At 47.0% G+C, this 14837-nt stretch overlaps 1 protein-coding gene across 2 annotated transcripts in view; it reads right to left on the bottom strand.

Annotated features, from left to right (window-relative positions):
• Window positions 1-13541, bottom strand: part of TMEM260 (transmembrane protein 260) — a 33361-nt gene extending 19820 nt beyond the window's left edge. For both annotated transcript variants that reach the window (XM_053945647.1, XM_053945648.1), the window contains exons 1-3: window positions 13290-13541; window positions 8081-8112; window positions 7138-7286 (exon numbers count right to left, since the gene is read on the bottom strand). In XM_053945647.1, coding sequence (XP_053801622.1) covers window positions 7138-7286; window positions 8081-8112; window positions 13290-13443 — 335 coding nt within the window. In that variant the 5' untranslated portion in view covers window positions 13444-13541. The remainder of the gene's footprint in view (window positions 1-7137; window positions 7287-8080; window positions 8113-13289) is intronic.
• Window positions 13542-14837: the final 1296 nt, after the last annotated feature.

Below are 14837 nucleotides of genomic sequence, written 5' to 3'. Positions count from 1 at the left end.
GCAGATGGTGACCCTGATGTCGGTGGTTCCCTGGTCACTTCCACAGACTCCAGGTACATCACCAGCAACTTCCATCTCTTTGCAGTATCGAAGATACATCCCTTGAATGCATTTTTATTTCAAGGCACTGCACTTAAAGAGTTAACATTTTGAATTTAAGAGGTTTGGCTTGTTAATCAATCAATTTTTAAAAAAACAACTATTTTTTTGATGAGGTTAAACAGAAAGGGACGTAGAAGACTCAACAACCAAGCTTTTTAAGCGTGCACGAGCATCAGCACTGAAATAGAAGAATTATTTAAGAATTAAAATCCAAACAGGAGTTTAGGGCTTAAGTAACAATAATTATCCCCAAAAACCCCAATCCCTCTGGGTTTGCCTGCCTCTTAGCCACAAACACTCCATGACAAAAGGCGGTTTCTCTCGCTCTCAGCACTGAAGAGCCAGCTCAGGTACTACAGGGAATAGCAAACCAGATTTTATTCTTCCTCAAGGACCTGGAGCTCAATAGCCACTTAAGCCCTGCCCGCAGCAGGAGGAGGAGGAAGGAGAGCAGGGCTTGGCTCATCTCTCCTGGTTGAGTCCCATGGTCACAAGGAGTGAAAAGAGACTGAGCAAAGAGGTAGGGCCACCATAAAATAAAATAAAACCAAACCAGTCTGGTCACAACCAGCTGCTGTCCTTCGTGTGAAATGGGACTTCAGCCTCCAACAGCTCCAGCATTCCCACAGACCCATGATTTCTGGGATGGGGTGAGCAGGCAGCACCCTCACCTCCCACCATGTGCACAGAATGCCTCACACCCAGCCAGGGACTGCCACCACTTCCTGACTCTTCCTTCTTGGAGTTATTTTATTGAAACGCCACAGTTTGGAGAGGGGATGGTCCAGGGTGGTTAAGGAGTGCTGAGCCAGTGAGGATTTTGGCAAAGGGGAGCTGGTCCTTGCACCCTCTCACACACATCCTCCTGGGCTGGAGGTGTCCAGTTAGGACAGCACCTCTGAAGGATATTGTCTCTGCCCACCCCTTTGGAAACGTGGACCTGTGAAGGTCACCAGCACGTGCAAGAGGCATCTTGCACCCCATCCCTTTTGCCCTGGGGCCAAGTCACCTTGGATCCTCTTGCTGGGAGGATCAAACTGCTCTGGGATGGCAGCAAAGATCTCTGTGGGTCCACAATGGGTCTGGACACCAGGGATGGGAAGAGCCCCCCGTGACAACTCGTCAGGGAAACAAGGAATGAGACATCCCAGGATGTCCATCACCACTGGAGCAGAGCCTGCCTGCAGCAGCCCCTTGACAAGGAAGTTTGGTATTTAAATTCAACACCTCCATGCCAAGCTATTCCAGAGCAGCTCAACGAGTGGAACAGCTCATGACAGATCTATAAAATGCACACAGGGCTGCGCTGCTTTAAGAAATATCACCCCATACTCACATTTGAGTTGTACAAACTGTGCTTCCAGCCATTACAAATGAGAAATTCTCTCCTGGTGTCTTTGCAAGTGCAAAGGGTGTATTAGTTCAACCCATTATTTGATTCACAATCCTTGGAAAATAGATACACCTTTATCCCAGGCTCCTGTAATAACCAGTGCCTGCTTCCAGCAGCCAAAAAACCCCAACCCGCAGTAGGAGACGACTTGAGCTATTTAAATGTTTTATAAGTTGGCTTTTTTTTTTTTTTTTGGATAATTGCAGAAACTTTTCCTAATCTGACATTTGTTAAAACCCCTTATTAGAAATTATGCAGCCGCAGAAAAAAAAAAAAAAAAAAGAGAGAAATAAAAAAAAAAGGAGAGGGGAAGGTGGGGGGGGGGGGGGAAAGGAAGGAGTTGAAGGGTGGGGGGGGGGAAATAGAATAAAATATAAAATAAAATAAAAATGAGCTGGCTTCACAATTACCAAGTCAGCCCATGCAGCCCTTCGCTATTGTACGAGTGGCATAAACCCCCCGGCGGCCTATCAGCTCCCTGGCAGGCAGGGGGCTGCGCTATTCAAAGCGAGAGATACAAGCTGCAGGGCAAAAACCTGGCAGCTCCCATCTGACCCCCCAATCCCCGGCTGGTGACAGCTCCAAGCTCCATGGCAAATTAGCCCTTCTCACATTACAATTGCAGGAGACAGATTCCATTAGCGGTATCTGAAATTGAGTGGAGAGCTGCTCCGTTATCAGACTTGACTCATAAGCGCCGCTATTAATCAGAGCTATGATAGCATTTATATATTTCAAGCTATCTGCCGCCGCTGTGATATTCTGCTACAAAGGGTTGATGGGACTTAGGGAAGGGAACAATGGAGCTTTCTGGGAAAAGCAGAGTAAATCAAGAAAGTCTGTGACTTCCGCACATTCTGAAGGGATTGCGGTTTACATAAATTTTCTCCCAATTGGAGATTGAGCTCTTCCTCATCTTACACATGGGATTTAGTTGTCACTCAATGGTAACAGCTGTGAAAAGGTGAAGCGGCCCACCGCTCAGAATATTGCCTCCGCTTTTAAAGCAATTAACCCATGAACAGGAGGATACCTGGTGATATCAAAGGGATTAAGCCAGGCAGTGCATTATTAACATTTCCTTGAACTAATTCTAACTCTGACTAGCTGTCAGAAAAGACTCTTCAGTCTTTTAAAAAAAAAAAAAAAGAAAAAAAAAAAAAAAAGAAAAGAGTTTTTTTGCCCTGCTTTTTCTTTCCCCCCCATACCCTTTTCAAAATGAAGCAGAGTTAGTGCAGCCTCGTGTGCCTACTTTAGAGCCAAATGCAAATGAACAGATTTGGCAGCATCTTCAAACAGACTGAACTCAGCGCCGGTTTATTCTGGGGACAAGTGGGAAAGAAATAGAAATAGATATGTGATCAATTAGCCAGAGGTCACGGCAGATTTTCTAAAAGCAAATTAGTACCTGAGTACATTCCTTTCTTCTCTCCCTCCTAAAACTTTGTAACTACTTTTCACTAAGCACAGCTGCTTCCCAAATGCCCAAGACGTTCCTGCTGTGCTACAACAGAGATAATCTACGATAATCTGTAATCTGGAAAAATCCAAACATGCCCTCCAAGGAGATTCCTCCTTCCTCAAAGCCCAATTTCCTAATTTCCCAATCTGGTTGAGCAGGCACTGACTCCTCTCTCATCCCTCCATCTTCCCCAAGTCTTGTCCATAAAAAAAAGGGTTCAAACTGTTCTCAGGGATGAATCCTGCTCTGGCAAACCCACGTAGCCAGAGACATGGAGCATTTCCTCACTCACTGGGGCAGCAGACAACTTTTCCCAGCACTGGGCAGTTCTAAGGGAGCATCAGCCATGAGGTCCCTCTGGGATGGCCATGAAGGTCACTGATCCTCCTGGTGCTCCTTAGGGACCTTCCCACAAGAGCTCTAGAACACACACCCTGGGAGCCAGAATGCTCAGTGACATCAAGAGGGTCAAGTGGCACTTCCAAAACACCCCCTATGACTTCAAAATTATGGAATCATTTTGATGATTTCATTATCCAACATGCCTAATTCTCCTTTTTGTTGGCGGTGGGAGAAGAGCTGGCTCTGGGTTTTATATACACTCACAGTTCATTGCCTGCAAGGTTTAGTGAGCAGGGAATACACACACACACACATATATATATAAATATATGTTTGTATAATGTATTAGTACCAAAGTTAACATGATACCCAGAACAGCAAACCAAATAGATGTGAATTGCTTAACTTAATGCGAGATCTTCCCCCTTTTCAAAACCCTGTGTCCAACTCAGCCAAAATAAAGCTGGCAAAAACTTCCTACAAACACTTGGGCAATGGCACCGTCTACTCTGCTACTGCCTCTGCAACAAAACAGCTTTGTTTATTCAGAAACCCCAAAACAGCCAAACAGTGAAAGGTATAGACTGAAAAAAAAATACACTTAGAGCAGGGGAAAGCTTCCTATTTCTCTTTGCAGCAGAGAACGCAAAGAATGCATCCCCTGTGCAGAAAATGACACTTTGGCAATCATATTATAAGAAGATAATTGGTTTACTTTGTAAACTTGCTATGCTTTGCCTCCCACAGTAAAACAAATAAATAGTTGTTTAAAGAAACAATCCTACAGCCGCACTCGCTGAGTCCTAAAAACATAAAGCATCTCCCCCCTCCTTCAAAGCAAAGATGAATTATTTGCCTCAGTTACAAGCAGTCCGAGAAAACTCTTTGTAAATGGCATTTTACGATAATTACAAGCAATTTATTAAGACTGTGCAGAGGGGGGGGGAAAAAATCCATACTTGAGAAGTAACTCAAAGGAGCAAACGGCTCGTTCAGCGATAGTCTGGATTACTGACAAAAAGGCTTTCTGCATCAATGTGCTGCGACATAATTTTGCTTCAAGAAGAACAATCCAGGCTTAAAAAAAAATAATGTAATTAAATGAGCAATATCATATATTATAACAAAATAAAATTAACAAACAGACGTGATGCGGCGGCCGCTTCCTCTCGACCCCAGTGCGGAGCATCCCGCCAGCCATCACCTGGCAAAGGAGAAATCTGCTCAAGGAATAAATTCCACCCTAATCCCACACGTGCCACAACATCCCAAACACCAGAGAGGGAACCACGACTCTTCTCCTTAAGCAATAAAACCGTCTTGACCTGCCGAGGAATAAACTCCGGGAAATGACTCAAACAAAAAGAATCAATGGGGAAATTAATAAAAAAAAAATAAATAAATAAAAAGGGAGAGATTTACTGTAGGGGGATGCTGGGAGGGAGGGAGGCACGGCAAAACCCCGCGCCAGGGTAAACAGCAACGCTGCCCGGCTGGCGGGGAGAAAAGAAAGGTTTTAGAGGTTAAGTTCAGGTCAGACGACAAATGAAATCGTAACAACCCAACTGACATTGTATAATGTCTTCTTCACTCGATCAATAGGGCAGCGTCAGCCCCATTTCCATAGAGATGGCTTCCTCCCCGCTGGAGGGTGGCTATTGTTTGAGCAGGCAGATTTGCCACTTGAACCGTGCTGCTCCCGAAGGATGTGTACTTCATCAATTATTTGTACTCCTAACATCTACATATTTTCATATTAGCATCCATGTTTCACACGGCAACAGGAGCAGACGCTGATTTTGCCACCGGTTCCTCGTAGGGGCCACCCCATCAGATAATTTTATTTAAACACAAAAATAAGGAGGGATTTGATAGACCCGTTTAGTCCCTTTGTGAGGACAGACAAGCCCGGTTTAAAACACACCACATCACCCCCAGACAGCTAGTTTTAATCAGACAGTTCCAGTGAACACTTTCTAATTTTTTTTCTTTAAAAAGTAAATAAAAAAGTAGTAATTTTTCTTTTTTTTTTTTTAGCCAAATGAATGTCCCCAAAAAATAAATCAATTTTAAGGTGCTTGAAAGGAAAATTGTAACATTGTAATTTGGAAATAAAACTGACCTTACAATTATTAAAAAAAAAAAAATAGCAATCACTGCTAGCCTGAATAATTGATCCTGTCAGTATCTATGAAATAATTTCTATAAGTCTTAATAGTTTTTATCATCTCTCGCTTCTATGTTTTCTGTTCCTTCATGCAAATTCTAAATTTGACAGAAGCGCCGTCTTCCAAATCCAATTAAACACCAACAAAACACCTAAACCTTCAGAAGTGCTGAAGTAATTCCCAAAATAATTCTCAAATTTAGCCTGTCATTTCTCTCCTGTATCCTTATTTCTCTAAAGGAACGATCGCATCATTTCCAAAGCACAAAGCGGGCACCCACGGAACTGTCACACTGCGGTTCAAACTAAAAACTGGGCAAGATCTTCCAATTAACTGCAATAATGGGAATAACCATCATTAAAAAAGAAATCAGAACCAAATATAGAAAACCTTTAGCAACTCCCTGCAGGAGTTTTTTAACAGAATGGAGCTGCGCCGGGCGCTGTGCACGGGAGGGCAGCGCCACTTCCAGCTTCCCAAATAGGCTGTGAAATACAGGATATTAAATTAAATAACACCGGCTTAATTACATGTATTACCCACCAGTGAAAGCAATCACTTTAAATGCCTACGGAAATATTTAGGAACTACTCAAGCAATTCCAGTAGGTGTGCTTTGGAGCTGATGCTACGTGCGAGGTGATGTGCAAAGAAAGCAACTCCTCTTCAGCAGAGAAAGATGGACCCTGTGGAACAAAGTTTAAGTGAGCTCAGGGCTCTCAGGCTGTGCAGAATCTGCCCCCCACCACCTTCCCACTTATTCCTGCTTTTATTTCTAGGTTGCTTTCACTCCCTGGGAAGGTTTCCCTTAGGGGTGGCTCTGGAAACGGGAGGGAGAAAAGGGCTTTTGTCAAAATAATCCCGGTTGGGAAGTGCCCCGTCTCATCCCGGAGCGCCCAGATACCATCCGCAGCCTCAAAACGTGCCCTATTTTCCCTGCAAAAGAACATCAGAAATTGTTTATACGGGTTGCCATAATCCTCTCAAATATGGGTCAGGCTGAGGTTAAGAGCAGCCAGAACTTGCACATCAAAGACGAGCAGGGTTAACAAAAACCCCACAACCACGTGAGCATCCCGATTGTTCCCCGTCCTCCCAAGGTTAGAGGTGCGGAGAGGAGGCTCCGGACATCCCCCCCCAGCCCGGAGCTGCTCCAGGGAAAGCCAGGGATGCTCTCCCTGCAACTTGGGTACCACGGGCAGGCAACTGCCCATCCACCTCCGCCGGGAGCTGCAATTAAACCAAGTTCACGGTTTCCCGATAGGTGAAGCTCATCCTGTTAATTTAAACAGACCATCTGCATCTTTCGAGAACGACAAACTTCATTAGTTCTGGTTAGTTAAACCGAGCGGTGATTTGTGATAATGAGCCTGAACAACCTGTCACGGCTGGGCAAGGGAAAGGGCGCACTTTTTATTATTGCTATTATTATTATTTAACAGAAAAGAAAAAAGGGGGGGAAAAAAATGAAAGAGGGGGAGGCTTTTGTGCGGGAAAGAAGGTCAAATTCAGATTAAGTTGCTGTTAGGTTAATCAGAGGAACTAATTAGGGAAGCGGGTGGGAAACGCCGGTCCGAAGGCCAGCGGGGAGCAGAGGGAGCCTTCGGGAACGTCCCGAGCCACCGGGCAAGCACCACGAAGCCAAGGAAAAAGCACCCCCGAGGACTTTACCTGAAAACCGTGCAAAAAAGCAAAGAGGCAGCAGCTGCTCCCAGCAAGCCGCAGAGGAGATTGACTCGGAAGGCGGGGGAGCCGCCGGGCAGCTCCGTGGCCACTTTGGCCAGCAGCGTGAACAGGGGGTAGCCGGGAGGGTGGGCGACCTACGGACAGAGGGACACGGGGTTGGAAAGGGGGGAGAGGCTGGGAATGGGAGCGGGGCAGCCCCGAGCCACCCTCGGTGCCCATCCCAACCCTCGGTACCCATCCAAAAACCGCAGTGCCCGTCCCAAACCCCCATACCCATCCCAAACCATGGTAGCCATCCCAACCCCACCAAGATTTTTCCCTCAGTGGATCTGGCTCCACGCCTCGCCCATAATAATGAGGCGGCGAGGAAAAGGAGGTGCCACGTTTCATTAGCGTGCCTTAAAGGGCTCCTTGTTTGGGTTCACAGTATATTAGGGTCATTCAAAAGGCTGTTGTTTTTTTTTTTTTTCCCCTTTTTTTTTTTTTTTTTTTTTTTTTTTTTTTTAGAAAAAAAGCAGCTTCCCAACTATTTTATTGGTTAGCAAGTTGAAAGACCACACTGCTATCGGATTACCACCGCGCTGACAGTCCTAAGGTCTTGCCTAAAGGGATCATGCACCATAATAAAGTTTATTAAATAATAAAACTTATTAAAATTGTTAACCCGATTTATTTTATTCTCCCCAGCTTATACAAAATTTGGGTTGATAATAAGCCAGCTACTGTATATACAGTAAAGCCTTTGCTTTATAATTTAGTTTAATTGGATTTAAAACTTGAAGTAAATTGTCGCGTGCTGTACTTATAAGTTAGTAAAAACTGTGGTTTGAAAATAAATTAATCTACTTTACTCCATGCTTAATTAAACTTCCTTAATTCCTAAAACTGTTAATGAGAGCATTGATTAAACAATAAAACTAATACTTACTCCAAGCTCATATGCGGCTGTGATCAGCTCCCCTGTGAAAAAATAATGTAAAACCAATAATTACTATTAGGAAATGACACTCCTCCAAAGTTTTCAAAATCCAAATGCTTGCATTGGGGTTTTGCATTAATTTGACTGGATAAAACTGTAAATCTGTGGAGATTTAACAGCATGAAATTTTCTAAGAATATTTTCTCCCTCTGATGTCATTGCACAAAATATCTTTTGTATGTTTTCGCGAGACTTTTGTGAACAGATAAGTGAAAATATAGGTAGGCTCGGGCAAAGAATGGCCCGAGACACTCAAAATGCAGACGTTTTTGTGTGTGTGTATTTTTAATTTAAAACCATCTGACTCAATAACTTTCAAGCACTACAGTTTGCAACGTGTAAGCTGCACTGTCTGTTCAACAACCCACTTGTTTCTCAAAAAAAAAAAAAAAATAGAAATCAACACAAAACCAGAGCTTTACAGTATTTAAAGAGGAAAAATATAATCACTGATTGTGCAAATCTGCATCCATTTATCTGGGAAGGTTGCTCTCCCTTGATGCTAAAGCAATTCTGCTTCACTTTTACCTGTCAGTGGATGCTGCACCCAGCTCCCAATGGAAACAACACTGAGATCTTGCATTTTGTTTGTATTTTATGCCATGACAAATTACTGCCACAAAAAGCCCCACATTAGCAGAATAGCTGGCATTTTTAGAGCACTCAACACTGGAGCATTTTGCAGCAAACTCTCCTGAACAAAATACATGGAACATATTCAATGAGCACAACGCATTTGGGGAGAAACAAAATTAAAAATTGCGGCTGGTTTTGCTTCTTTCCCTCAAATTTCATAATCCAATTTTACTGGTCCTGCTAATTTTGCAAGCACCGAGGTCATGGAGGCGTTGTTAGATGGGAAAGAGACAAATGAAGGGCACTGGTGGCTTTAAATGCTAAATTAAATGTATTTTAAATTTCTGTACAATCACGTCCTCATCACGCCACGCAAAGGGGGGCAGGGGGGATTGTACAAATGGCACCTTTAAGTCCTGACACCAGGATTTAAAGTAAAATGCAGTAAATGCTGCATTTTAAAATGAAGATTCAAGTCAGCCCATTACTGGTGGTGGCAACTTCTGCAGAATTAGAGCTGTGGGCTGGAAGTGACTGCGGCCAAACCTGCCACTTCCTGCACCAAAATCTCTCAGACATGGAGTTTCCTGCACTTGCAAACGCTGGCTATTCTTATTTTAGGAAAATTTCACCCCACTGCTAAACAGCCCCCCAAAAAAGTGGATGCACCCATCCCAATTCTGAGCCCTTCAGGGTTCAGCAGCTCCAACATTTCCAGGGCACGGCGAGGCTGGGAAGGGATCAATCCTCCTGCACACAGCAAAGGATGGTGATAATAAAGGAAACCCTAAATTTGGCACTGTGGGGGCTCCCCAGTGTGCAGCAGCTGGTGATGCCCATCACCCACCACATCCCAGGGATGCTGCTCCCATGCCAGGCATGGGTTCACCTCCACTAAAGTCATTCCTGGGATGCAGCAATATGTGCATCTAAAAATGCAAAAATTTATCTTCATTCACATTGCTGTGACATTTATATCAAAGGCAAGAATAACCCCAAAGAAACACAGCCACAAATCAACCAGGAAGCTGTAGAAAAAATATAAATAAACCACTGGTGGAAGCCACCACCAAGCTTTGAAAGACAACAGCACAACTTTGCCTTGTAAGAATTAAGGAAAAAAAAAAAAAAACACCAAAAAAGACCTGCAAAAGAAAAGCTCACAGGCTGCAGGCCTGTTGAATTCCAGTGGGAAAATCAAAATAAGTACAGCCACTACTTTGGATAAGGTTAATTCTCCATCTCCCACCCACACACCTGAGCATCCCTCACAGCCTCCGTGGGCTGGAGGAGCGAGGAGCACTGATATAAAATAACAAAACACACACAGGAAGAATTACAGCACCCACAAACTTGGTTTCAATGTCTTGTGAGACAGAACGACCTGTGGCATCTTCAGGCACTGGCTCAAACTGAAGAGTTTATTCCCTCCACCTCCACAGGGCCAGGAGTTGGATCAATGATCCTTGTGGGTCCCTTTTAATTCAGAATATTCAGTGATTCCTGATGTAAATGAGTTTCTGACTCCCCCATAAAGGTGTTCAGGCAACAGGCCCAATGCTGCCTGAACTCTGATTTACTCCCAAGTTTGGGAGCTGATGTTTGAAACATCACAGTGAACATTTGGTTGGTTTCTTTCTTTTTTTTTTTTTTTATTTTTATTTGATCCCATTTTAAGCTGTTTTAACATCTGTGGATGTTTCTGAATTATAATTCCTTCTGCCTCTATTATTATTTCATTCATTTCTTTATTCTAACACTAAGTAACACGAGCAAGCTGCCAGTGGAAATACCAACTGCCTTTGACATTTTCGGATTACTGCAAACTTTGGGAACAATTAAAAATCCAGACAGCTTAAAAAATAAAATAAAAGAAAATATAAAATAAAATGAAAAAATAAAATAAAATAAAATAAAATAAAATAAGAATAAAATAAAATAAAATAAAATAAAATAATACTGGGCTCCCTGCCTGGAAGCGGATGCACAAGTAGCCTCAGTGCTTTTGGTGGCACAAGTTTCAGACACTGGCAAATCAAACACCTCGAGCAGGGCCATGCACAGACATTCCAGGGACTCCAGCTGAGGCATTCCATGCTCAAGCCATGAGAAAGCAGGGGAATAATGCCCAAAAAAGTCCTGACTCTGTGATGGGACACGATGCTGGCTGGGACAGGCACAAGGGGACAGCAGGGGTGAGCCCGTGCCTGCTCAGTCCCAGTGAACACATGGAAGGCAGGCAGCAAATTTAGAAGAAAAATCAATAAATAAATAAATAAGGAGAGACAAGGAGGAGGTCACAGGGCTGGCCAGGGCACACTGCTCTGAGGGATTTCCTCTAACACCACAATAACCTGTGGAAAGTGGGGTGAACCCATGTGCTGTTTGGCTGCTTGCTCTGTCTACTGGGATAATTCACATCAAACAAAAAATCAAATCCCAGCATCCACCCATGACACCCTGAGGAGAACCTGCATCCCTCTCTGCAAAGGCTGCTAATGCTTATTTGCATCCCAGAGGGAGAACCCGGGCTCAAGCACAATTAAGAACCAGGGTCCTGAGGCTTCGTGCAGCGTGAACAGCTCAGAGCACAGGGTGCTTTCCACGGACAAAAAAAAAAAAAAAAAAAAAAGGCAAAAATTATCATAAAAACCAAAATGGTAACAACTGTAAATATATCGATCATCACATGTTAATTAATACACCCAGAAGGAGCAAACCCAGCCCTTTTAGTAATTGGGAGAAGAAGCAAAAGCCATCAGGATGCTCATGGCCAGCCTGGCCAGTGCCCCTCTCTCTCTCCACACATCCTGAGCCTGTAAAATACATGAAGCCATTAAAATGCCCTTTATTTAGAAGGGATTTCATGCACAGCTTGGATTTGAAACCACTGGTGACCAGGAGGCACAGCGTTAAGCAGAGCCACTGAACTGTTCTGGGATGACATAGAAAGAAAGTATCCTGGACACTTGTTCCATGGAATAAAAATTATCAATATATTCCCAAAAAAAAAACCCCAAGCCCTCCTATCTCCAAACCACACACACGAAACCAAAGTATTTTTAAAGCAAGAACGCGTTAAATCAGTAAAATTCACACAAAAATTCAGACAGTCTGACACGGCCAGGAAGCTGCACTTGCAGGCAGGCAGATCCAAAGATTTCCCTGCTGCACAAGCCCGGGACAGTGACAGCACAGCTGGCAGGATGCCACATCTGTCCCCTAAAGCCACCAGCTGTCCCCTGGCTAAATCCTTCCCTGAAAGGCTCAAATACAGGCAAACCATTATGGGGTGGCCCGAGGGCACCAGCCCCAGGGGGGACCTTGCTGTGCTGGCCCCGAGGGGTGCACACCCCAGTGCAGGGTGTCCCTGCTGCACCCACCTGTGGGGAGCTTTAAATGCACCAGCCCCAATGGGGCGAGCACCCCAAAAGGGGCTGTGCTGCACCAGTGGCCACAGGGACCTAATGGGACCAGCAACCCTATGGGGTGACAGCAGTGCACCAGCCCCTATAGGATGGGCATCCTCATGGGGTGACAGCAATGCACCAGCCCCTATAGGATGAGCATCCTTATGGGGTGACAGCAATGCACCAGCCCCTATAGGATGAGCATCCTCATGGGGTGACAGCAATGCACCAGCCCCTATAGGATGAGCATCCTCATGGGGTGACAGCAATGCACCAGCCCCTATAGGATGAGCATCCTCATGGGGTGACAGCAATGCACCAGCCCCTATAGGATGAGCATCCTCATGGGGTGACAGTGAAGTACCAGCCCCTATAGGATGAGCATCCTTATGGGGTGACAGCAACCCCCTGGAGCGACACTAATGCCCCAGGCCCTGTAGGATAACAGCAATCTTATGGGGTGACAATGAAATACCGGCCCCTATAGGATGAGTATTCTTATGGGATGACAGCCAACCTAAATGGGGTGACAGCGATGCACCAGCCCCTCTGGAGTGAACAGCCCTACGGGGGTGAGAGCCATGCACCAGGCACCCTGTGGGGTGACAGCAACACATCTGTCCCTGTAGGATGAGCATCCCTATGGGGTGACAGCAATGCACCAGCCCCTATAGAATGAGCACCCTTATAGGGTGACAGCAAAGTACCAGCCCCTATAGAATGAGCATCCCTATGGGGTGACAGCAAAGTACCAGCCCCTATAGAATGAGCATCCCTATGGGGTGACAGTGAAGTACCAGCCCCTATAGGATGAGCATCCTTATGGGGTGACAGCAAAGTACCAGCCCCTATAGGATGAGCATCCTCATGGGGTGACAGCAAAGTACCAGCCCCTCTAAGATGAGCATACCCATGGGATGACAGCAATGCACCAGTCCCTCTGGAGTGAGCAGCTCTCTGCGGTGACAACCCAGTGGGGTGACACCGATCCTCCAGGGGTGACACCAACGCACCAGCTCCTTTGGAGAGAACAACCCTACAGGGGTGACACCGATACACGAGCTCCTGTGGGGTGACAGCAACCCCGTGGGGTGACAGGGATGCACCGGTCCCTAAGGGCCCGTCCCCCCCCGCGCCCCCCGCGATGCACCAGCCGTGACCCGGTACGTTACCCGCATCCCCGCCGGGCAGGGCGGGCGGCAGCGTGGCCGTGTAGAGAGCAGCCACGGCAGCGCCCAGCGCCCCGGCGGCTCCTCCCGCCCCGTTCCCTATCCCGATCCCGGTGCCGGTGCCGGTGCCGAGGCCGGGCCCGGGCCCCGCGCCCATGTGCGCCGCCACCTTCCGGGTTCGGCCGCGCGGGGCGGGCGGGCTGTGCCACCCACCGCCCCGCGGGGGGAGCACCCCTGTCCCGCTCGCCTTCTCGCTCTCCCTAAAGCGCCTTCCGGGGCTTCTTTTAATGGAACTCTCAGATAGAGAACAGAGAGAGCCGCGAACCCGGTGAGGCCATTCAGCGCGGCCTCCCGCCCTCTTCCATCCTCCCCCGCGGAGAGGAGTTGGTACAGCCGGAGAGGGCGAGGCGGAGGGTGAGTGCGGCCGGGCGGCCGGGCGGGACCAACGCGCGCGGGGGGGAGGTGGGGGGGGGTGGACGAGGCGAAACCACCGCGGAGAGGCGGGGGGAGGAGGCGAGTGGTGCGCGTCCTGCCTTTCCCTCGCTCCCGGGATCGTCCCTTCAGGACGGGTTTTTTTTTAAGGATCAGCTCCTTCTGGCCGCTCTCAGACACATCAAAGCCCTCCTCGGGCAGTGCTGGGTGCAGGCTGCAGCCCCCCCAGTGTGCCCATACACAGATAATAAAGATTTAACCCCTGGATGGGGTGGCACAAGATGCGGGTGGGGGAAAAGATTGAAGGTGTCAGCGCACGGATTATTAAAAGCGGCGATTCCCGCTGCGGGAAGCAGTTAAGGAAGGCAAATAGCATCCCGAGACCTATCGATAGAGGACTAAAACACACCCGTGGAAATCATTATGGGATTGTACGAAAGAGCGGCGAGGCCATACCTGCAGAATTGAGACAGATTAAAGAGAGGCTTTTGAATACAAATGAAAAAGGTATAGGAGAGGGTAACGAGGATAATAAACAGCCTTATGGATTAGATCTAAGTGGGGACGTTAGAAAATTAGGTTTGCATTTATTAAGGAAAGAAGAGCAGGATGAAGGGCTGGCACAACTGAGGGAGCACGCGTCGGGCTCTGGGGCCTGGAGAAGCTGCTGCCGAAGGGCCCCGCCGAAACAGCAGCACAAAACCCCTGGGAGATGAAACCAAGGAAGGCACTGAGGGAATTCCGGGGTCCCCAGCACGGTGGGGACACGGACCTGCTGGAGCGAGTCCTGAGGAGGCCACCGAGATGATCGGAGGGATGGAGCCCCTCTGCTGGGAGGAAAGGCTGGGGGTGTTCAGCCTGGAGAAGAGGAGGCTTTGGGCTGACCTCACTGTGCCCTGCCAGTACCTGAAGGGGCTCCAAGGGAGCTGGAGAGGGACTTTTTACAGGAGCATGGAGTGATAGGACAAGAGGGAAATGGCTTCAAACTAGAAGGGAGTAGGTTTAGATGGGATATTGGGGAAGAAATTCTTCCCTGTGAGGGTGGGGAGGCCCCGGCACAGGGTGCCCACAGAAGCTGTGGCTGCCCCTGGATCCCTGGAAGTGTCCCAGGCCAGGTTG

Source organism: Vidua chalybeata, chromosome 6 (genome assembly GCF_026979565.1).
Source record: "Vidua chalybeata isolate OUT-0048 chromosome 6, bVidCha1 merged haplotype, whole genome shotgun sequence".
NCBI classification, from domain to species: Eukaryota; Metazoa; Chordata; class Aves; order Passeriformes; family Viduidae; genus Vidua; species Vidua chalybeata.
This window is presented reverse-complemented; position numbering and strand designations above follow the sequence as displayed.